The 26,113-nt window shown below is 36.9% G+C and overlaps 1 protein-coding gene across 4 annotated transcripts in view; it reads right to left on the reverse strand.

Annotated features, from left to right (window-relative positions):
• auts2a (activator of transcription and developmental regulator AUTS2 a) overlaps positions 1-26,113 on the reverse strand; it is a 405,306-nt gene that overhangs the window by 298,975 nt on the left and 80,218 nt on the right. For all 4 annotated transcript variants that reach the window (XM_016229711.1, XM_016229710.1, XM_016229709.1 and 1 more), the window contains one exon: positions 9,520-9,726. In XM_016229711.1, coding sequence (XP_016085197.1) covers positions 9,520-9,726 — 207 coding nt within the window. The remainder of the gene's footprint in view (positions 1-9,519; positions 9,727-26,113) is intronic.

Raw genomic sequence — 26,113 nt, forward strand, 5'->3', positions numbered from 1 at the left:
AATCTGTTTTTCCAGACCCCAGTGTGAAAATCAGTGCTTTACAATACTACTGCTTTAGTGCATTCGGTTTTGGAGTAGAGTCAAGACTGACGCTAGCATTTATCAGGTGTGTGTCTGTGAGTCACACTGCAAGTGTTTGCACCTGGATGTCTGTGTGTTCTTTGATGGAGGCATAAGTGAAGCCGCTCCAAACCCTGTAAACCTGAGAGCACAAGAAAGAGGAAAAGAGGAAAAAGAGTTTCCATGCGTGCCTTAGAGATGCTTGTGGGTTAGAGTGGCTCTGTAACTGACATGAACAGCCAGGCATATAAAAACGGTCCAAAATTAACACCCACCAAGTAAAAAGATTTGCTGAATAAATAAAATCAGTCACAGCCAGCTGGCTGGCCACTTTATTAGGAACCACAACATAATAAATACTTGCTTTTTACTTTTTTTTAAATACTTGGTGGACTTTGGTCTCTCTCTGACGCAATTGGTGTTAAGTGGCCACACAAACTGTATGTGGACTAAACAAATATAATTTTATGTATCATAGTTTCATGTCCAGTAACAAATATTTAGAACCGATAAACCTTCTCAATCCAGGTGTGTCAAAATTTAATCTTGGCCCATGCTCCTGCAGACGTTGACACTGAGCAAGCCACTGACCACTCACACATACACCTTGAGGGCCGTGTGTAAATAATAGGACATACTGATCAGGACAATACCGGCCCTGTGTCCTCTTCGGCAGTGTCACACTGTGTACATTTCTCACACAAACAATCGAACACAGCTCCCAGCGGCAAGGCCAGAGAATGTGTGTTTGTGTCTGGCCAGATGGGCCTCTCAGCATGCCACTGCTGTCACATACACACACACACACACACACATATCCTGACACAAAAACAACACTTCACATTTACACACAAATACTGACTCATAAACACAGTCTTGCACACACACACAACCTCCCAGGCAGATGACAACCATGCTAACCTCGTCTGAGCACGGCCATGTGATTAGTGCATGAACTCAGACACCCACATGAGTTCTCCATGGTAGGGTAACATGGCTAAATTTTTCTTCTGAGCTTTATTCAATATTCAATATATATCTTGTATATGTCAAGAATACCGTAAATGTATAATGTAATATATATATATATATATATATATATATAATTTTTAAATGCCTCAATATCTAAACACAATAATAGATTGAATTTACCAACACACACTACCTTAGGGAACACATCACACATTTTTTTAATGAATTACAACGTTTCAGACAGATCAATTGAAACATACAGTCTGAACTAACACCAAAGGCTTCTGAATGCTATTAAAGGCTGTTCATACTGTTATTGAAGTTTAAATCAGAGACATTATTCAAATTCTTTCTTTCTTAAAATTCTTCACTAAAATTACTTCTTTAAGTAAGTGTTGCCAAATACTTAATGGTCAAATAAAAAGTACATTAAAATAAAAAAAAACATACAGTACCACCCGGCTCTACCCTATAGTGCTCATGTGGGTACACAAACCACTTTCCAGTCCTCTGTCTGCTATTCATATCAACATGCTAAAACTGATATTCCCAGAATTTATCAGGAAACTAATATCAGCACTAACATAACCTGATTCTCAAATCAAGATTCAAATTAAAGGCAGCCCCTTTAAAACCGCAACACATTAATATGAACCGTACACAGCTGTCACAACGGTAGTGACAGCTCTCGTAATGAATATTTCTAAACATATCCCATTCCTGCAGCCTCTAATTACTACTGGGTTATGAGAGACGCTCGTTCATATATCTCTGTCATACATGCCTATAAGAACTTGACTAAGAGGTGGATGTGGAGAGTACCGCTGAGTGTTTCCTTTTCCTTGACTGCAGGGTGTTATCAGGAGGAGATAATATGTCAGGCATCGAGTCTGCTGCTGGCTTTCTGTTTATATACGGCTGCTGTTTGTGAATCTGGGATTTAGTGCAAACAGAGGAAAGTGCCTATAGATAGCCCATGTGTCTACACTCCTCCCTCAACATGTCCGTCATCACATTTACGGCATTCTAAATTTATGACTATATATGAAATTGTATTTTTTTTTACAATTACACATATAAAAATTTAATTTATTCCTGTGATGGCAAAGCTGAATTTTCAGCATCATTACTCCAGTCTTCAGTGTCACATGATCCTTCAGAAATCATTCTAATATGCTGATTTGCTGTTCAAGAAACATGTCTTATCATTATCAATGTTGTTTTGTATCATCACATATCATATCACCTCATTTCATATCATGTATTTTTGTGGATATATTGTTATATTTTTTCAGGATTCTTTGATGAATAGAAAGTTTTAAAAATGCATTTTTTAAACTGAAATCTTTTGGAACACTATAAATGTCTTTACTGTCACATTTGATCAGTTTAAAGTGCCTTTGTGGAAAAAAAATTATTTAAAAAACAGAACTGTTTTCATGCACATTTTGATGCATAAATATATGCTTATAAACACAATTTAAATGTTCTATACTTACATACAATTAGGTAAATAACTTAAGTTAACACTATTATAAATACAGTATACAGCTTATTAGTCAACTTTAACTCCAGTATATTAAAAATATTATATAAATAGTCATGCTTTCCAGCATTATTTCCCTGTCTATGCCCCAAGACACGAGGACAGACTCCAGCATCCCCACGACCCTACAGTACATAGGACAAGCGGTTTGGAAAATGAATGGATGGATAATCATGTTTTCCTGGCCGTATGTGATACGAGTGCTCCTCTGGATCCTATGGGCCTTCCCCTAGGGTCGCCTGCCAGATACCCCCGTTTTTCTAAATCAGTGCTCTTCACACAGGCACTGTAGTGGACAGCTGTTCATGGCTCAGGAGAGGGCAGCCAGGAGTTCTGAAGCCAAGACTCTGAACAATATTTTGTGTGACAGCGATATAAAGGTGAGTCAGAGCTGTCAACTGAGTCAACTCAGCAGGAAACATTGAGACCCATCTGCTGGAACTTCAAACACACACACAACTGTGAACAGATCCTCTCATACACACAATCACATACACACAGGCAGAAAATGCAAGATGGGCTCCTCTGGCCTAGGGAAAAAATAAAAACCCTAAGGGAAATCAGATTTTAAACTAGAAATTACAATAAAATAGAGTTAATAGTTCACACAGTTTTTAATTTGACTGTATTTTTGATTAAATAAATGCAGCCTTGGTGAGCATAAGAGACTTATTTCAAAAACATAAAAAAGAAAAAAATTGTACATACATAAGCAATGTTTGACACACGCCCTAGATGTCAAACTCACACCTGTGCATCACAACATACACACACAGCTGGGCAGAAAAGAAGGGCGAGGGAGAAAGAGGATGAAACAATGAAGAAAGGGAATTTAATTCCCCACTATCCAGCGTAACTCAAGTTTATGGCCATTGCCTTGGTGTTTGATAAACGCTTAAAGTGTCCTAGCCATCACTTCCCTTGGACTGCTCCACGAGAAATGGATTTGTCTGCCCTTAATTCAGCCATGGGCAGAATACACATGATGAACGAGAGAGCTGTGCAATCTCTCTCTCTCTTTCTTTCTAACAAGGACAAATAGTACCCGTACCCTTCCTGTCTCCAGCTTCCATCTATGGGAAAAGTGTGTATATGCCTTTGAGCATGTGTTTAAAGGAATATTTCACCCCCCAAAAAGAAACTGTCATTATTTACTTACCCTCATGTGGTTCCAAACCTGTATCACTGAGAATTTTGAAGAGTGTACAATCCATATCCAATTACAATGAATTAGGAAGCTTCAAAAAGGATGCAAATGCACCATAAAGGTATAATTATATTTAGGTCATCATCTTCAAAAATCTTGACATTAGACCAAGCTCTCCTTAGTGCATTCATGAGAGTGAATGAATCATTCTTTTGAGTCATATCATTTCAAGAAATCAGTTAGATGAATTAATTTAATGCAGATGATCACAGCTCCCCGGATCAACAAAGCTACTGTAAGACTTGGACCACTTTTATGAGACATATATTGTGTTTTCTGTGCTTAAAGTTCACCCAAAAAATGAAAACATACTCACATTTAAGCCATAAAAGATGTAGATGAGTTTGTATCTTCACTGGAACAGATTTGAGGAAATTATATTTTGAGGAGCATTACATTACTTACTCACCCATGGATCCTCTGCAGTGAATGGGTGCCGTCAGAATGAGAGTCCAATAAAAACATCACAATAGTCCACAAACAATCCACATGAATCTAGTCCATCAATTAATGCCTTGTGAAATTATCATTTGTGTTTTTGTAAAAACCAATCTATCAATAAACCAAAAATAATCCATAATAATGTTTCCTACATTGGAAAACGTTTATCCCCTGTTGTCCTCTCACATCTAAATCTACAGACATATTTGTTTAGAACTGATGTGGACTGTTTTTACTCGTAAACAGGGCTTGGCCTGTGCAGATTTCTCTTCTGATTCAGACGAGACAACTTTTTCAGTGAAAAAAGCAATATTATGAATAGAGGACCTATATTTTAGCCAGAAGCAATAGGCCTAGTTTGAATTTGTTTATTACAAAAACTATTTTTCACTTCACAAGACGTTAATCTATGGACTGGAGTCGTGTGGATTATTGTGCTTTCATGACATTCTTATAAAAAAAAAATAAGTAAGTTCCATGAAAAAAAAGAAAACCATAGAGGTTTTGGAATCACATTAGGTTGAGTAAATAATGACAGAATTTTCACTTTTTGGGTGAACTGTTTCTTTAAGTGCACATGGGTGTGTGTTCAATGTAGTGTGTGGCCATCTGATTGCTTGCTCTGTAGTAGCAATTCCTCTGTGTAAACATGCTATAAATACTCATTAGTAAAAACAAGAGGATGCCACAAATGCACACAAACACAAAGAGCAAGAGTGCAACACCTCACAGCAACAATAACAAGAGTGACTAATTTAATTAGCACTATAAAACAAGTCCAAAAAAGCCAGAGCCTGTCCTCTTCTCGTTCATCCTTAATGACAGAATTAATCAGCAGTGTCTTTACACATCTAATCTTAGAGGACACAATCTCAATTATTCTCTTTCTCTCCCCACTTGGGCACTTTTTGTAAATCAGTCCACACTTTTGTCATTGTGTAATGTCAGAAAGACCCAACAAACCACCAGCCTGCAAAACCTGGTGTCATATTAATTAATGGCTTTCTGTTTATATACGGCTGCTGTTTGTGAATCTGGGATTTAGTGCAAACAGAGGAAAGTGCCTATAGATAGCCCATGTGTCTACACTCCTCCCTCAACATGTCCGTCATCACATTTACGGCATTCTAAATTTATGACTATATATGAAATTGTATTTTTTTTTACAATTACACATATAAAAATTTAATTTATTCCTGTGATGGCAAAGCTGAATTTTCAGCATCATTACTCCAGTCTTCAGTGTCACATGATCCTTCAGAAATCATTCTAATATGCTGATTTGCTGTTCAAGAAACATGTCTTATCATTATCAATGTTGTTTTGTATCATCACATATCATATCACCTCATTTCATATCATGTATTTTTGTGGATATATTGTTATATTTTTTCAGGATTCTTTGATGAATAGAAAGTTTTAAAAATGCATTTTTTAAACTGAAATCTTTTGGAACACTATAAATGTCTTTACTGTCACATTTGATCAGTTTAAAGTGCCTTTGTGGAAAAAAAATTATTTAAAAAACAGAACTGTTTTCATGCACATTTTGATGCATAAATATATGCTTATAAACACAATTTAAATGTTCTATACTTACATACAATTAGGTAAATAACTTAAGTTAACACTATTATAAATACAGTATACAGCTTATTAGTCAACTTTAACTCCAGTATATTAAAAATATTATATAAATAGTCATGCTTTCCAGCATTATTTCCCTGTCTATGCCCCAAGACACGAGGACAGACTCCAGCATCCCCACGACCCTACAGTACATAGGACAAGCGGTTTGGAAAATGAATGGATGGATAATCATGTTTTCCTGGCCGTATGTGATACGAGTGCTCCTCTGGATCCTATGGGCCTTCCCCTAGGGTCGCCTGCCAGATACCCCCGTTTTTCTAAATCAGTGCTCTTCACACAGGCACTGTAGTGGACAGCTGTTCATGGCTCAGGAGAGGGCAGCCAGGAGTTCTGAAGCCAAGACTCTGAACAATATTTTGTGTGACAGCGATATAAAGGTGAGTCAGAGCTGTCAACTGAGTCAACTCAGCAGGAAACATTGAGACCCATCTGCTGGAACTTCAAACACACACACAACTGTGAACAGATCCTCTCATACACACAATCACATACACACAGGCAGAAAATGCAAGATGGGCTCCTCTGGCCTAGGGAAAAAATAAAAACCCTAAGGGAAATCAGATTTTAAACTAGAAATTACAATAAAATAGAGTTAATAGTTCACACAGTTTTTAATTTGACTGTATTTTTGATTAAATAAATGCAGCCTTGGTGAGCATAAGAGACTTATTTCAAAAACATAAAAAAGAAAAAAATTGTACATACATAAGCAATGTTTGACACACGCCCTAGATGTCAAACTCACACCTGTGCATCACAACATACACACACAGCTGGGCAGAAAAGAAGGGCGAGGGAGAAAGAGGATGAAACAATGAAGAAAGGGAATTTAATTCCCCACTATCCAGCGTAACTCAAGTTTATGGCCATTGCCTTGGTGTTTGATAAACGCTTAAAGTGTCCTAGCCATCACTTCCCTTGGACTGCTCCACGAGAAATGGATTTGTCTGCCCTTAATTCAGCCATGGGCAGAATACACATGATGAACGAGAGAGCTGTGCAATCTCTCTCTCTCTTTCTTTCTAACAAGGACAAATAGTACCCGTACCCTTCCTGTCTCCAGCTTCCATCTATGGGAAAAGTGTGTGTGCATGCCATTGAGCATGCGTTTAAAGGAATTCTTCACCTCCCAAAAATAATTTCTGTGATTATTTACTTACCCTCATGTGGTTCCAAACCTGTATCACTGAGAATTTTGAAGAGTGTACAATCCATATCCAATTACAATGAATTAGGAAGCTTCAAAAAGGATGCAAATGCACCATAAAGGTATAATTATATTTAGGTCATCATCTTCAAAAATCTTGACATTAGACCAAGCTCTCCTTAGTGCATTCATGAGAGTGAATGAATCATTCTTTTGAGTCATATCATTTCAAGAAATCAGTTAGATGAATTAATTTAATGCAGATGATCACAGCTCCCCGGATCAACAAAGCTACTGTAAGACTTGGACCACTTTTATGAGACATATATTGTGTTTTCTGTGCTTAAAGTTCACCCAAAAAATGAAAACATACTCACATTTAAGCCATAAAAGATGTAGATGAGTTTGTATCTTCACTGGAACAGATTTGAGGAAATTATATTTTGAGGAGCATTACATTACTTACTCACCCATGGATCCTCTGCAGTGAATGGGTGCCGTCAGAATGAGAGTCCAATAAAAACATCACAATAGTCCACAAACAATCCACATGAATCTAGTCCATCAATTAATGCCTTGTGAAATTATCATTTGTGTTTTTGTAAAAACCAATCTATCAATAAACCAAAAATAATCCATAATAATGTTTCCTACATTGGAAAACGTTTATCCCCTGTTGTCCTCTCACATCTAAATCTACAGACATATTTGTTTAGAACTGATGTGGACTGTTTTTACTCGTAAACAGGGCTTGGCCTGTGCAGATTTCTCTTCTGATTCAGACGAGACAACTTTTTCAGTGAAAAAAGCAATATTATGAATAGAGGACCTATATTTTAGCCAGAAGCAATAGGCCTAGTTTGAATTTGTTTATTACAAAAACTATTTTTCACTTCACAAGACGTTAATCTATGGACTGGAGTCGTGTGGATTATTGTGCTTTCATGACATTCTTATAAAAAAAAAATAAGTAAGTTCCATGAAAAAAAAGAAAACCATAGAGGTTTTGGAATCACATTAGGTTGAGTAAATAATGACAGAATTTTCACTTTTTGGGTGAACTGTTTCTTTAAGTGCACATGGGTGTGTGTTCAATGTAGTGTGTGGCCATCTGATTGCTTGCTCTGTAGTAGCAATTCCTCTGTGTAAACATGCTATAAATACTCATTAGTAAAAACAAGAGGATGCCACAAATGCACACAAACACAAAGAGCAAGAGTGCAACACCTCACAGCAACAATAACAAGAGTGACTAATTTAATTAGCACTATAAAACAAGTCCAAAAAAGCCAGAGCCTGTCCTCTTCTCGTTCATCCTTAATGACAGAATTAATCAGCAGTGTCTTTACACATCTAATCTTAGAGGACACAATCTCAATTATTCTCTTTCTCTCCCCACTTTGGCACTTTTTGTAAATCAGTCCACACTTTTGTCATTGTGTAATGTCAGAAAGACCCAACAAACCACCAGCCTGCAAAACCTGGTGTCATATTAATTAAGACTCCTCTGATTAGATCAGTAATAAGTCTTAGGCTGCTACAGAGATGGCTAATGATCAGCGGCAATTACTCGATTCAAATGAGCTCCGCCTTAATGGAGTCAGATTGTCACCCCTCTTCTGTTGTTCAGTCATTGTCAGCGAAGACGGACTGCATTATACGCGGCTTCGAGAAATTACCAATAAATACTCATTAGTAAAAACAAGAGGATGCCACAAATGCACACAAACACAAAGAGCAAGAGTGCAACACCTCACAGCAACAATAACAAGAGTGACTAATTTAATTAGCACTATAAAACAAGTCCAAAAAAGCCAGAGCCTGTCCTCTTCTCGTTCATCCTTAATGACAGAATTAATCAGCAGTGTCTTTACACATCTAATCTTAGAGGACACAATCTCAATTATTCTCTTTCTCTCCCCACTTGGGCACTTTTTGTAAATCAGTCCACACTTTTGTCATTGTGTAATGTCAGAAAGACCCAACATACCACCAGCCTGCCTGTAAAACCTGGTGTCATATTAATTAAGACTCCTCTGATTAGATCAGTAATAAGTCTTAGGCTGCTACAGAGATGGCTAATGATCAGCGGCAATTACTCGATTCAAATGAGCTCCGCCTTAATGGAGTCAGATTGTCACCCCTCTTCTGTTGTTCAGTCATTGTCAGCGAAGACGGACTGCATTATACGCGGCTTCGAGAAATTACCATGACTGTAGGTTTACATAATCTCAGTACACAATCTAATCATAATTTAATTTTGTAAAGAAATTCATATAAACACTGAAACAAAGAAGCGTCTCAATGAAGTAAACTGTAATTAGATGCAAGTGGAGGTTGAAGCATTAAGATTACTAACAGAAAATACAAATTAAAGATGCTTTTGAACTGTTTGAACTGCTAAAGCACTGTGGAAAATCTTTAGGAAATAAATCACCCAAATACAAGGCCCCCAGTGTTATGCTTTCCTGTTTGAAAAGCGAAAGTTGGACTCACAGGTCGGTGTTTCTTCTTCTTGCTGTGTGTATGGGCCAGGCGAGGGTTGTTCTCCTGGTCAGAGTGGTGGTGCTGGTGGTTGTTGTGGTTGAGTCGGTCCTTGTGCAGGTCCATGCTCAGCCTGTTCGGCACTTGGCCGGGCTTCTTCTTGCGCAGCGGTCCTGCCTGGTTCTGTCTCCGCTCGTGAGGCTTCAGGGTCATGTCCTTCTGTCAAAAACAAACAAACAAAAAAACAGATATGAGCATATAACACTACTTTTGAATTAAACATTTTGACACATGCCATCAAACTGGAATTTTTTTCTTTTCATAATAAATCTTATGGTGTGAAATGAATTCGTACTGTATGTGTTACTCTATAGAAAAAAAATTAATAATTATAATATTATATCAAAATGTAAGAACTTTTAAGCCTCTAAAATGGCTTTTCTGACTACTGACTTAACTAAGTCTCAGTGGGTGAAGACAAAAAGTGTTATAAAAATGTCTAATAATAATGTACACTTCTCAAATTTCAATTACATTTCAATAAATAAAACCAAGCCTATCCAGACAGTATTTCCCACTATACACCACCATTCAAAAGTTTGGGCTTAGTAAAATAACAAATAAAATGAGAAAGAAGAAAAAAAGCAATTAATACGTTTATTCAGCAAGGATAAATTCAATTGATCAAAAGTGACAGTAAAAATAGTTATAATAATTTTACTAAAGATTTCAATTTCAAATAAACGCTGTTCTTTTGAACTTTCTATTAATCAAAGAATCAAAAAAGAATGCATCATGGTTTCAACCAAAATATTAAGAAGCACAACTGTTTTCAACATTGATAATAATAAGCAATGTTTCTTGAGCAGCAAGTCAGCATATTAGAGTGATTTCTGAAGGATCATGTGAGACTGAAGACTGGAGTAATGATGCTGAAAATTCAGGTTTGTCATCACAGGAATAAATTACATTTTAAAATACATTGAAATAGAAAATAGTTATTTTAAATTGTAATAATATTTCACAAAATTCTAATTTTACTGTATTTTTGATCAAAGAAATGCAGCCTTGTTGAGCAAAAGAGATTCCTTTATAAACATATTACCGACCCCAAATTTTTTAAAGGGATAGTTCACCCAAAAATGAAAACTCTGTTATTTTTATTTTCTTTGCGCACAAAAAGTATTCTCATAGCATAATAAAATTAAGGTTGAACCACTGATGTCACATGGACTATTTTAACAATGTTCTTACTACTGTACCTTTCTAGGCCTTGAATGTGTCAGTTGCATTTCTGTCTTTGCACAGTCAAAAAGCTCTCAGATTTTATTAAAAATATCTTAATTTGTATTCTGAAGATAAACAAATGTCTTACAGATTTGGAAAGACATGAGGGTGAGTAATTAATGACAGAATTTTCATTTTTGGTTAAACTATCCCTTTGACAATAGTGTGCATTCATTTTTTACTCTAAAATACGTCAAATAAAGGGAATGAGGGTTAAGTAAACGACATGCTATTTCCTGTCGTTAAGGACCATTAATAAACAGCATGAAGGCCATTCCTGCTATATACTGAATGTATTGTTTGTACTAAAACACATTACACAACTTAAGCAGTGCACACTTCAGTAGGAGTATACTTGTCTACCCACAGCAAACACTTTTCTGCCAAGCTGCTAAATAAAATAATCTTTACCCCACAGAAAAACAAGCATTTTGATAAAAGGAGTCTGAAATACATCAGAGGAAGCAGAGGAGCAGCGCTCCAGAACTTTCTCATCCACAGAGGACTCTAGACAGGAAGATCAATATTCAATATGACAAAGCTCATCTCTGCAGGGGAGCTGTGTATCTTCACATATCTCTGCTTACAGAAGCAATCAATTACACTATTATACTCCAGCTACAGAGAGATAGATACTTCCCGTGCCAAAACAGTACACTAAAGGAAGGGAAAGTGAGACATTCGATACAGTTCAGAGTAGGAACGCCTACTAGAAGCAACAGCGCAGTGACTTAGCAACCCTTAGAGATTCAGAATATTTAATGCATGATGAAAATAAAAAAATATATTTAAAAAAAGAACACATTTAAATGTATCACTACTTCCACAAAAATATTAAGTACAACTGTCTACAACGGTTTCTTGAGCACCAAATCAGCATATTAGAATTATTTCTGAAGGATCATGTGACACTGAAGACATCAGAGGAATAAATTACATTTAATATCAAAATATATAATAAAATATATCAAAATAGAAAACAGCTTTTTTAAATTGTAATAATATTTCACAATAATGTCTACTGTTTTTAATCAAATAACTACAGCCTTGGTAAGGATAAGTGACTTATTTCAAACACATTACTCATTTAAAACGTTTGAAAATTAATGTGTGTGTATTTTCCTATTAAAAATGGGGAATGCTGGGAACATTTTTGAGTGGTGAAGCATATGAATCCTTGAATCTGAGTTTTGAATTGATTCACTGAAGCTGACAGTTTGAAATGATTCACAAAAACAAATGTGTTTTTTTTTTTGCTACTGTAGTTTAAAACATCTCTGTTTTAATGCTTTTCATACGCAAATTACAACATAAGGCATCACAAAACTATTTTAATGACCCACTCTTAAATGGATCATATGATGCGATTTCAATTTTTCCTTTCTCTTTGGAGTGTTACAAGCTCTTGGTGCATAAAGAAGATCTGTAAAGTTGCAAAGACTAAAGTCTCAAATCCAAAGAGATATTCTTTATAAAAGTTAAGAGTCAACCACGCCTACCTAAAACGGCTCATTCTAACACGCCCCCACATGTCTAGGTCACGATGTGGGAAGATTTGCATAACGCCGCCCAAATGTTCACGCAAAGAAAGAAGGCGTAAATTTTATTCTCGCTGTTGTATTGTTGCCACCGCCGCCATGACGTGAAGGCGCTGTGTTTCGTTGTGAAAGTGAAACTACTTTGTTTGGCCTTCCAAAAGAGAACGATATCTGTTTCGTCATGCCTAGAGCTGATCCGTGCTGGTAGCTGAGGAAATACATCAACTTCGTGCTGTGGATCGCCGGATCGGCTTTCACCGTGGACGAAGCGGAATCCAGCCCGGGGTCGTCACATGTGGTTGCCGCAAGCCCGCCGGACGCTCCTTCATCAAATTCGCCCACCCGCCTCTGCTCACTCTAGGCCGCGGTGTGTGATGCTGTGTTTCGTTGTGAAAGCGAAACTACTTTCTTTGTCCTTCCAAAAGAGGACACGACTAGAAATCAGTGGTTAAGTTGTATTTACAACACTGTTCCAGAACAGTTCAACCCAAATATTCAGATGTGTGCAGCACATTTTATGGAGGACTGTTTCCTGATCCTGGTAGAGTAGACTACAATGCCGGCTGTTCTGACTCACAGACTGTAAGTACGTTTTTTTATATTTAAATAATTTGCCACTGACGATTCAAACGTGAGTTTTTGGGCAGTGTAGAGTAGCACTTGTTGTTTGTAATTTCTCCGATCACAAATGCAGACATGGTTTTATGTTTACACGGCGTAATTCAACGCAACGCGTAAAAAGACAGTATAAATCATTATAATCCGTAATTATGTCCCCACTGGATGCAACAAATGCCTCGTTTATAATGATTCATCACAATATGGTAAGGCATCAGAATATGTTAAGGGGCGTAACATTTTCGTCACACGCTTGAGGTATTCGGCCAATCACAACGCACTGGATAGCTGGCAAATCAGAGCACACCTCGCTTTTCAGACAGATGAGATTTGTAAAAATTGACGCGTTTCAGAAAGGCGAGAAAAAAAAAAGTAATGATCATACGCCTCTCCACAGGGCCAAGGTTTTCATATCTAACTTCAGAGATGTAGAAGACTGTCCTTTTTATCTTGTTTTCAAGAGCTCAGCCATTCTTCTAAAATGACAGCTCCTTTTACGCTCTTCATTTTAAGCTCTGTGCGTGTGTGTGAGTAAAATAATGTTGGTGTGCGATAAAAATGAGTAATGGCTTGTTTCTTCTCTGATTCAGACAGTAGTTTTAAAAGCCTTCAGTTTCATCAGAAAATATGTGTATAAAATTAAACATGAGCAAATACTTATATACACATCTGTGTGTTTATATTGCATCAACTCAAGCCTCCAGGTGATTAAATTCACCATTTCTCAAACGTCAAGCAAAGTGTTTTGCTGTATCTGATGCAAACCTTCTAACGTGCAAGTGTGTGTGTGTGTTTGAGAGGAGATATACCATCAGCCCTCATCCGCCTGCGGGACTGATCCATCATGTTAAACTTATGTACCAAATCAGATTACATGCTTCAGAGACATTACATGTTTAATAGCCTTGTTCATGTACTCAGAAACATCAAAAGAACTCTCGGCTGAGCAGACGGAGCATGTCAGGACTGCAAGATACGACAGGCTGATAACCAGCCATCAACTCTTTAGCTCTGATAGAGCACTCTGAGTATTTGTGCTGAGGGACAACCTCTATTCATGCCGTATCTCTCTATTCAGCAATCAGAATCATTCAGACTCAAAAAATCAGGCCGTAGTTGATTCATTTCAGCTGCTTGAGAGGAGAGGTTCCTCTTAAATGACATTCAGACAAGGACAAGAATGTGTTCAGACATACTACTTACTATATTTGAGAGTAAGCAATATGTAGGCATGGAATACTCAAATGAACAGACAAAACTGTGTATCCTACAATGCATTTAACCACTTTTAATTTGCTTAATGACTCTGTGTAATCAAACTGCCAAAGGTTAGGATATCACTCATAATTGCAGTAAAAATACAACAAAATAAAAAATTACTTCAATGAGATATTATATATAATGAGATATTTAAAAAATAGTATGCAGTTGACAATATATTCTGAACAACAATATCTATTAAAAGGAATACCTCATCCGAGAATTAAAAATTGCTCAAAATGTACTTACCTTTAGGCCATCCAAGAGATGAGTAGATGAGTTTCTTTCTACATTGGAACAGATATGAAGAAATGTCACATTATATCACTTACTAGATGGATCCTCTGCAGTGAATGGGTGCCGTCAGAAGGAGTCCAAACAGCTGATAAAACATCACAATAATCCACACCACTTCAGTTCATCAGTTTACATCTTATGAAGTAAAATGCTGTGTGCTTATAAGAAACAAATCCATCATTAAATGGTTTTAACTTTAAACCATTGCTTCTGGACAACTTACAAGTCCATAATCCATAAAAACGCTTATTCCTCCAGTGATAAAGTCCATCACCTGGTGTCCTCTCACATCAAAATCCACAGACATATGTTTAAAAACTCTTTTGACTTGTAAGCGGTGCTTGATTTGTGCATATTTCTCTCCGCAGTGAATGGGTGCCGTCAGAAGGAGTCCAAACAGCTGATAAAAGTATCACAATAATACACAAGTAACCCACACGTCTCCAGTCTATCAATTAAAGTCTTGTGAAGTAAAAAGCTGGGCGCTTGATGTTTTTATCAGCTGTTTGGACTCTCATTCTAACGGCACCCATTCACTGCAGAGGATCCATTGATGAACAAGTGATTTCATGCTAAATTTCTCCAAATCTCTTCCAAGAAAAAATAAACTAATTTACATTTTGGATGGTCTGAAATTGTGTAAATTATCAGCAAATTAATTTTTGGGTGAACTAAGTATCTAATCTAATTATTTAGATTATCCTTTAACTTCAAAATGCATCCAAGTTCGATCAAAAAGGCCATAAGAGCATACACAACAGGCACTGATGTATGAAGGGAGACTTTAGAGGCTGGAGGAATATGGGGCGGTCTGGAAACTGGCTGAAATGACAGAAAAGCACATGAGATTATAAAGGATATGGAAAGTGAGTTTGTCAAGTATTCTGAGCTTGAACTTGAATGGCTTTTCCACAGCAATCACGTCCATGATCACTAGCACTCGAGTATGTGCTGAACCACAGCCAAGGTGGGTCTGGGACACATAATTCAATGGATGGGCCTAATTCAATTAGCTTTTCTTCTGCAGGAACTACAATGATCTTTCGACAACATGGCAAACTTCATTAATCCATATGTAAGCACATCTGGCCCTAATGTGCATCTTTCAGTGTGAATTAAGTATAACAACGTGTGATGCTGGCAGAGGAAACATTAGAAGTTCACTCTGGGAAAACATCTGATGATAAATTGGGTTTGCTCATCTATACTTGTCTAGTCTATCCTTGGAAAAAACAACAAAACCAAATTTTTTGGTAAAGAGCTCTGTTCTCTATTCTAGAAGTAAGAAAACAGTTGTTTTTTTGTCTTTCTGGGCATTTTTGTTCAAAACTCTCATATCTGTCTTTCTTTGCCTGTAGCATTCTTATCGTATAGCACATACTGATAGGACAAAATGTTTATTATTCTAACATTCAGAATGAGTGCCAAAAACGTCAAATAAAGAAAAAAAACCCTGCTTTCAAATTCCGCTATGTTAAGACAAAGAGTGGCTTCCATTTCTGAGAAAACTTGTTTACATTTTTTTTTGCAATTTCCCAAGAGATTTAGCGAGGTAAACTTTGGATACTAGAACAGCCCTACATCTACCCACAAATACACATAACACACAAGCTCCCTAGAGTTCACTTTGCTGCCTTGCTTTCTAGAAGTTCTTCTTTTGCTGTGGGGACTTAAAAACACCTCTGTACTCTCTCACACACACCATCACTCAAAGGCAGCAGCTTTCATGTGCAAAGTAGGTTTTTAGAGTCTACACGGGTTTAATCTTTCATCACCACGAAAATGTATGATGTCTGAACAGAAAGAAAGACACATTCAGACAGACAGACAGACATGCCCCCTCAGATTTATGAGCAAAGCAGATTCTCAATCCAACTTTTTTGAATGCAAAATTTAAATAAAATGGGCTAAATCAAAATAAATGTAAAATACTAAAATTGTAAAGAATCGAAAAATATTATAATTGTTAAAAGGTTATAAATGTTAAATGTTATAGATGCTGAAGGTTTTTTTTCCTACCCAAATGCTGGGTTGAGCCTGTTCATCTGAAAATATTACCCAATTATGAGGTAAAAATAAGACAGTATTCCTGTAAAAATGAACTACCATAAATCAACTCATTATGCTGAGTTAAATGAACAATACAACATACTAAGTAAAAAAAAAAACAAGGTTGAGTTTGTCCATATTTGACCCATCCATGGGTTGCGTGAGTGCAGAAATAACTTTAGTTAACTCAATAGTTAAAGGGATAGTTCACCCAAAAATGAAAAATTCTGTCATTAATTACTCACTCTCATGTCGTTCCAAACCCGTAAGATCTTCATTCATCTTCGGAACACAATTTAAGATATTTTTGATGAAATCCTAAAGCTTTCTGACCCTGCATAGACAGCAATGCAACTGAAATGTTTAAGGCCCAGAAAGGTAGTAAGGGCATCGTTAAAATAGTCCATGTGTCATCAGTGGTTCAACCTTAATTTTATGAAGCCATTAGAAAACTTTTTGTGCGCAAAGAAAACAAAAATAATGACTTTATCCAAGTAGCATGGTATTCTCGTGAATAGGCGTCGAATATTGAAACGGAAACGGAAAAGACGACACTATTGAATAAAGTCATCATTTTTATTCTCTCTGTGCACAAAAGTATTCTCGTAGCTTCATAAATTTAATGTTGAACCACTGATGTCACAAGGTTCTTACTATAGGGTTGTGCCGATAGACGATAGTATCGTGTATTGACGATAGTCAAAGATACCGCATGTGGCTGATGCCTTTGACGATAGCAAGACGATTATTATTATCATCAGCAGGCTAGGAATACTATCTAATTAATATTAAGGCTTATTTGTTGCATTATATTTCTTTGTATGCGTTTTTACAGTGTTGCGCGTTACTATAACCAATCACACATGATTATGCTGAGCTTATGAATGCACTGACCAATCAGAGGCGTTCAGATGAGTCATCACCGAAACAGAGGAGTTAAGTAATGTAATTTAATGTAAAGAATAAAACATTTTTATTCGTGTCTTATCTTGCCTAGGACCAAAAAAAAGAGAAGACAGACAACATAAAACAGTATGTGACATACTATATATTCTATAGCGTGCTGTTTCTCAACCCGTGATAATAATCTAAGGTATATTTCCTCTGCGGTGTGGTGCTAAAACATCCTCCTGATTCATTAGTGACGCATATGAGGGCTGTGCTCACTATCACTACAGATGCAGGGGATGCTGACGAGGCAAACAGGAAAACTCCCACTCCCTTTACCCAGCAGTAAATGAGAGAGACAGAAAGAGAACAGCATGGGAGAGACCTGCACTTCGATCCCATTCCGTGATTAAACCTCTGTTCTACAGCAGAGCCACTCCAGGGATCAGTTCCCCTGCCAAGCGTAACTACACAAGCTTTTGTGAGATGGAGAGAGATTCTGTCCATGGCCTCTCTGTTTTATTAGTCTTATCTGTGGCCCTCAGGGAAGATATTACTTCTTTAGCCAAAAAAAAAAAGAGAAAGAAATAACGAAAAAACTGCACTAACAGGAAAGCACAAGACATAAAGTGTTGCTTTGAGACGGCGCAAGAAGCAATAGGCTTTTGTGACCAAGCAAGCGCCGATTTAGAAAACATAACACAGCAATTTAGTTCCATTCCAAAGATGGATGGAGGGGGTGAAGTAGATGAAATGAGAGGGACCTGTGCCCTCCACATGAGTGAGTAAACACCACGCGTCCATCTGTCTTCTCATTGAGTCAGGCTCTACACTGCAAACACATGCTTTAGCAAGTTTCTGCCTTGCTTTTGTGTGTTTTTTTTTCTTCAGAAAATTAAATAAATATTCTGGTGTGAAATGGTGTATGATAGGAATAAAGGCCCATTCACAACAAGTACGATAATTCTAAAGATAACAATGATAACTGTATTATCGTCCACACCAAAGGATGATAGTGTTCTGTTCATTATAAGCATGCGCTGCAGTTTTGTCATCTCTTTAAGCAGGATGACTTTTGATTGGCTGTCAATGTTATAATCATTCATAAGTTGAAAGCGTTTCCAATGATATCATTCTTCTGTGTCGTTACTGTAACTTTAACATTACAGTTACAGTCCTTTAGCCCATTGCCACACTTTTTCTAACCTTAATACATTCTGTTAGATTCATGCTTATAAGGGGAAAAATGCCAATGAGGTAGAAAATAAACTTCTAAAAAATTGCTATAAAAATAAAAGACTGTTCTATTGAACTTTTATCAAAGAATTCAATTCTTTAAATAAAAAAAAAAAGTTTTTCACAAATTATAAAGCAATACAACTAGTTTCAACATTGATAATAATAAGAAATAAGAAATTTCTTGAGTATTTCTACTGGAGTAATGGCTGCTGAAAATTCATAGGAATAAATTACGTTTTAAAATATTAACTTAGTAAAGAGTGTTTTTTAAATAGTAATAATATGTTACAATATTACTGCTTTTACTGTATTTTTTATTAAATAAATGCAGCCTAGGTGAGCGTAAGAGACTAAACATTAAAAAAATCTTGCAGACTCAACTTTCAAACTTCAGTGTGTATATATGCTGTTAAAACACACAGGCACACACACACACACACACACTCACTCACTAACTAAGCCACTCGAGGCCATGCATTACACTGATTTTACCATGGCCTCTTGTGACTTATTGCTTTAGTAACAGCAGGGGAGAACAAGCCGATGGCCTTCAAATGGAGGTTAAAAAAATCAACTCTATTACAACAAAGGTCAACCACCCTCCACCATCCGGCACTCATCAAAGAGAATATTTCATTAGCTCGACTCAATAAGCAATTCGGAGAACGATAAGAGCGGGTTTAAAGATGTAACTAATTAAAGGCCTGGCCTATCTAAAGAGTGTGAATCCTTAGAGGGAAGGGGAAATGAAGACCCCATACGGACCGAAGAGGTCATGCATGGTCGGCATGAAAGGCAAACATCTTGTTCTGAAATCAATCACCATGACAGGAAGGGAGAGGAGCTCGTGCTTTGAAGCCCTCTGCCTCCTTCCGTCCAAGTAATGGAGCTCAATCGCTGACAGATGGAGGGAGTGGCGGGGGGAAGCGAGGGAATGAATAAACGAATGAAGCAGTCTGTGTCCATGGGGGGGAAGCAGGTCATTCACGCTTGGGCAGTTTATACAGATTCACTGTAACAAAGCTGTTCCTTTAATAGCAGAGATCTGGGCCGAACCGTATTTTCGTCACATTCTACGACACAGAACTTTTTAGAATTAGCTTTTCAAATGGAGCAGGTCATATGGTATTTTAAAGTGTCCTAATATTGTGTTGGAGTCCCCTACAACAGGTTTAAATGCATCTAAGGTCAGAAAACATTGTAATTTTCTCAGAATATACATTTAATATTAGAGTCATTTGCCAACGATTTCGAAACGATTCGTTCCAAGCAAGTTCGGAGCAAACCCCTCCCTTCCATAAGCCTACTCTGCTCTGATTGGTCAGCTGGCCAAGCCTGAGGAGAGCTGGCACAGAGAGGAGTCCTTTAGCAAGTTAGCGAGCACTACCATTGACAAAGCACCTTTACATAAAACAATAACATAGTGCTCCAATAACAGGCAAAAGAATCGAAAATATGACGACTCGTTAAGGCGATTCAGAATGAAATCTTGAGACCTGCTCTTTAAACAAATGTTCACCAGGGGTCGTATTAGGGAAACATCCTAACCCAGAATCCTATCTTATCTGTTTAGTAACATGAGGATTTCAGTTATGATCTCATTTAGAACATCCTAATTTATGACTTAAAGGGACAGTTAAACTAAAACTGAACATTCTGTGATAAACTTACCCTCATGTCATTCCCATGGAATCTTGTTTCCACCCCAGCATATTATACCTTAGTGTTTTAAACCAAGCATACTGCAGCATGAAAGATGATTCTAAAACAAACAATATGCAGTCTGGAGTTTTTTTAGTGTGGTTGTTTTGTGTACTAAATGATTAGCAAAGTGCTCTCCTGTGGTTCTAAGCCATACAATCAAACCACAAGATGAGAAGCATCAAAGAGCAACTCAAGAGCACATCAAAAGCCTCCAAACAGGTTGCTTCGTGAGAGTTGCCTTTTATGTTATGAGAGGGCAAAGACTTTTAATTAAATTCACGCGAGACAAAAGAATCAATTGGTCCGAGAGCAACGTCTGGATTTAGCCCAGGCAATTAACATGATTATAATAGTCATTTAATTCTACGGGATAAAACACTTTTCCAACAGCTGGCTTCAGCCAGTTTTTCAACATCAGAATGAAAAATAAGGGAAAACTCAAAAGGGGCTCTGGGGGTAATTATTAAAAATGTAATAGCTTTATAACTGATGAGTACAAAATGATATGAATAATTGTTCATGGCTTTAATGTTTGAACCCCAACCTCTGCTAGACACTGCAATGAGTTCACACGAGGCCTATTTCAGTGTTTGTACTGCATATAAAATAGTAATGTTAAGTTAAACTTAGTTAAATAGGTCAAATAAAGTGTACACTATCACAGCCCATTACAACAACAAATGCATTATGAAAGAATTGCATTTTATTTTTGAAAGGAGTCTACAAAAATACAGTAAAAATAGTAATGTTGTGAAATATTATTATAATTTAAAATATGTATTCCTGTGATGCAAAGCTGGGTTTTCAGCATCATTACTTACAGCGTCATATGATCCTTCAGAAATCATTTTAATATGCTGATTTGAACATTTCTTATTATCATCAATGTTGAAAACAGTTGTGCAGCTTAATATTTCTGGGGAAAACAAGATCCTTTTTTTTTCAATTCTTTGTTTAAAGATTTCAAAAGAACAGCATTTGTTTAAAATAGAAAAGTTTTGTTTATAAATGTCTTTACTGTCAGTTTTGATGAATTTAATGTATCATTCCTGAAAAAAAGTATACAATTCTTTAAAATAGAAGTAGCAACAACTGCCTTCTTTTTAAAAATGATTCTGTATGAATAAGACAATAAATAATTCACTCACTCGAATTGATTGAAACACTAATTCTTACAATAAAATAATGTCGACTGTCTTTATGAATCACTGAATCATTCAATCAAGTGATTTGTTTATAAACACTTGTTCATTTAGGATTTTGCTGAAATATTTACAGTATAAACAACAGTATAAAAATTCATGCTATGCTTATTACATCAAAGCCTTAACCAGTAGTAGTATGTGGTACAGTAATTTGTAGTGTATTATACTGTACATATAATGTTAAGTAGGCTATAGTAAGTATAGTGCGACAGTATACAATGCGCAATGGGTTTTTACTGTAATGTAGCAGAGTGTGTGTTGTAGACAGCATGTTAGTGGTGTATTCTAGTGCTGAGTAAAGCTGCAATATGAACAATGTTCTCACCGAGGGTTCGTCCATTCACTGTGACACATGACCTGATTCTTCACCCGCAGGCTAACAACACCCGCATACACAATGTTACAAAGGCTTCTGAAGAAGAGCTCTGCTCCCCACTTATTACACACTCTCTCTATCAGTTTACCCTTTTAACCTATGGCTTTCTCTCCCTATCTCTCTAGCTGCAGTGACTCATGGGCAGTAATCCACACTAACGCCTCAGGAGTGCTGAGGTTCATTACACATTCAAACACTCCACTAAACACACTAGATCCTGCAGTCTGTGTTAAGATGGTGTGCTTTTTATGCTGATGTCAAATCAATAAAAAAGGCAACCCATCAGTCAGCAAATTGTTCGATACACACCATCACTGGTTTATGCTGTGATCATTGTTTATGCTCACCATTGTTCTATTCTTCACCAGAGAAGTGTATGGATGTTGAAATCTAGATGTTTTGAAACCTTTGGCAACACAGGCAGGTGTGAATATGCACTTATGCTGCCCAAAAAAGCTGTATAGGGAGACAGCTCAACTGAATTTTGAATCACAATCCAACCCAATAAAAGCAAACTGTCACCACTTTGAACTTAAAGGCCAATTCAGTAAAAAAATGCATTGCTTTTGCATGTTCGCAGATGTTATTTGCACTGTTATAGCACTGTACCAAGAAACACATGTAAATTCCCATGTAAATTTTATTATAGGTTGTGCCTTGTTCACCAAATCTGCAGTATTTGCTGTGGAAACTAGTCATTAAATTAGGACCTAAAATCAAAATCTCAATTAACCGAACATTTTACCTCGATTACGATTAATGAATGATTGTTTTATTTATATTTCACTGACAAGGTTTGTACTGTAAATATGCTCAACTATCAAGGGTGGGATATTTTTTTCTAATTAAAGAGTGCATTTCTTATCTTTGTGATTTAATTGAAGGAAACAAACTATGGTTATTCATTGCATTTTTCGAACAATTTAAATCAAAGTTCAAAAATGAAAACGTCTTATGAAAAAAGTCACATTTCAGGTTGAATGTAAAAAGGATATTTTCTCATTAAAAAATGTGTAAAAAGCATATTTTTACAATGCTTTGGTTGCTCAGATGACTCGGCGTTCAAGTTCTATGTTGCTTCCATGCCGCTGTCTGGACGGAGTCACGTGATTTTTAGTCAATTGTTTTAATTAAAGCAATCACCCGTAGCGATCCGACGGAGGGAAAAACGCTGGAGGGAAAACGTGATTGGGCTAGTTTTGGTCCAGTTTTGAATAGCAATCAGGCTTGTTTTGTTTTCGCAGAACTGGCAACCCTGAGGAAAGTATTAACAGGATTGAAAAACCGAAATAATCCAAATTGGGAAAATTACGTCGGTTAGAGTTTCTGAACTTCGGTTTCAATTACTTTTCGATTAATCGTCCAGCCCTATGTTAGATGAATTTTAATTACAAAGAGATACATGTTTCTGTGTATTTTCTATTAGTCATCTAATCAAATGATAGAGAAGAGAATAATAACCAGCGCCAGAGTTTAGCTGAATTTAAACAAACAGAAATATTAGCGGGTGCGATTCATATTGAATTCTCACACTCTTTTCACACTTATTGCTTTCTTTCTGTCTCCTGCTGTTTGCTTTCCAGTGATCAGGATCCTACTGCCGTTCTATTCTCGTCTGTTTGTGTCGAGCCGATAACATCTACAAAAGAAGAGCAGTTAGTGCTAACATTACCTCAGTGAAGGCTGTGCATTTAAATCAAAAGCACATCTGAGAAACAGTATAAAGAATGAAATACATCATGAGCGAAATACATCACACACGGCCACATAAATATGTTCCCATAAACCTTTTTGGTGACCTCATGCCAGTCCGCTTGCGGGATTCCATGGCTTGAGCCCCTTGTGCCGTACAGGCAATGTTGCCTAGCAACAAGGTAGAGAAAGCAGATCAGTAAATTTTGCTGATGAAGTCTAGCCAGCAACAGCCACCGAGCGAGAGATCACATAATCCAAATCATCTTACATTGTGTTCCTCATTGTGTTTCTACAGTTTGGTTCCATTAATTATACTTTTAATTCTTTCTTTTGTACCTGTGCTCCACCCACTCTAGGAATATTGTCATTTTAGAGTATTATAAAAACAACAACAACTGATGATCGGGCTCATTAATTTGTATATAAGTGGTTTCCAACCCTGGTCCTGGAGGCACCCCAACACTGCACATTTTGCATGTCTCCTTAATCAAACACACCTGATTCAGGTCATCAGCTCATTAGTAGAGACTCCAAGACCTGAAATTGGTGCATCAGAGAAAGGAGACATGCAAAATGTGCAGTATTGAGGTGCCTCCAGGACCAGGGTTGGGAACCACTGCTGTAGTGTAGACAATTCGGTGTTTGCAAACAGAGATGATGCTTTTTTTGTGGGCGGAGCCTATCTGGTGGCAGAAAATGACCGTTTTCAAGTAGCAGTCTATGGAAGCCATGGAGTAAAATATTTTTTTTTTAAAAAGGTAAATTTGAGTTTATAAATTCCGACTTTGTCCTTGCAATTCTGAAATTATATCTTACAATTCTAATAAGAAAAATCAACTTGTCATTCTCTCTTTTCCCCTCGGCTCAGAATCATGAGTTTATATGCCACACTTCTGGGTTTTTTTCCTCAGAATTGACAAAATCGTATTGTTGAGTTAAATCGAGTTATAAAGTCTGAACTAGGAGATATAAACTAGCATTTGCGAGAACAAAGTCAGAATTATGAGGCAAAATAGGTAAATGTTGTGAAAAATTGTATAGGTTTAAATAGTATTCATGCTGTAACTGTAGGGCTAATACAATATGTCTGCTATGAACTGCATAAGTGAATATTATGTAGACCTATTGTTTAAATCAAATTTATGCTTTAAAAGTAGAGTAATCACTGCATGTTTCATCCATAGTCTGTCCATTTAAATGTCTGCGTTGAGCTTCAAATGGTGTCTTTAATGACAGCATTCTATAAAAATGATTTGCAGATTACAAGTAAAATAAAAATCACTAAAACATCATGAACTGTGGCCTTTTAACTCTCAATTCCTGTTGAATACTACATTTAAAAAAAATAGTAATTTACATAATGTCTTATTGGTAACAAATTCTCTATACACTGCACTAGATCAGACACTACATAGGGGAATACTTCAACTTGCACCATACAGAAACAAAAGTTCAATGTGACGTCAAAAAGTTGAACATGTCACAAAGAACTTGTTTCCATCAACACGTGCAGCCACCCTGACTGCAAGGCCTGCTCCTTACAGACAGCTGGATCAAATCTTCTCTCAGTCCTCCAGTTCCAATTCTATGATTCCAAAACAGCCGCATGCTAATGGAGCCATGATTCTACGACCCTATTAAGTTCCATTTCATTCCATTCCCACTATACGAACATAAACCACCGCAGACATACACAAACCCAACCTTCCCGAGGGGTCGTGAAGGGCCACCTGCTCCAGTGCAGGCCTGAGGGGCTTTAAACTAACTATGTAATGTGAAGCCCCTCACTCTCCCTCAACACTAATTAGACCTGAATCGAGAGAAAACCACACCAGTAAGGCAGATTTAACATCTTACCTCAAGTGAGCTAATGAGAGTTTACAGATTCATTCGGAAAAGCTCATTGACTGTACACAGACTCTGTGAAATCCTGGCATGGCTGTGGTAAAGACGCACATCATGAGCCAAATTCTACAACAAAAAAACTGTTTTGAGTGAAACAGTCCAAACAATGAAGCAAAACATGTAGAGCAGCTCAACACAAAGAGATTAGATAAATATAAAGTGAAAGCTTTGGCTCAAATGCATTAAACATACTGACAGACACTCAAGACTTGTCCAAAACTGCATATCAAAGTGAATAGAAAATCGGACTTATTTTTCCAACATCTGTCTCTAGTTGGTTTTACCCTTAGACACTTTTTTTTTTGGTTTTCTGTGTCGTACCAGTGCTTTCTGCTTATGCAAGCATCACTGTTATTGTTGCACATACTAAGGATCAGGGATTTGAACAAACCCCTACCTAAGCATTAAACTTCAGTGTGTAACTCGTCCCAAACCATGCTACGCACATGGATGAAGCTTTCAGACATGGATGAAGAAACGATAATTGTTTCCTGATAAAACAGGTGAGCAAATTCCTCAGATTTAATATATATATATATATATAT

The sequence above is a fragment of the Sinocyclocheilus grahami genome, unplaced genomic scaffold, assembly GCF_001515645.1.
Source record: "Sinocyclocheilus grahami isolate Dianchi unplaced genomic scaffold, SAMN03320097.WGS_v1.1 scaffold356.1, whole genome shotgun sequence".
In the NCBI taxonomy this organism is placed as follows: Eukaryota; Metazoa; Chordata; class Actinopteri; order Cypriniformes; family Cyprinidae; genus Sinocyclocheilus; species Sinocyclocheilus grahami.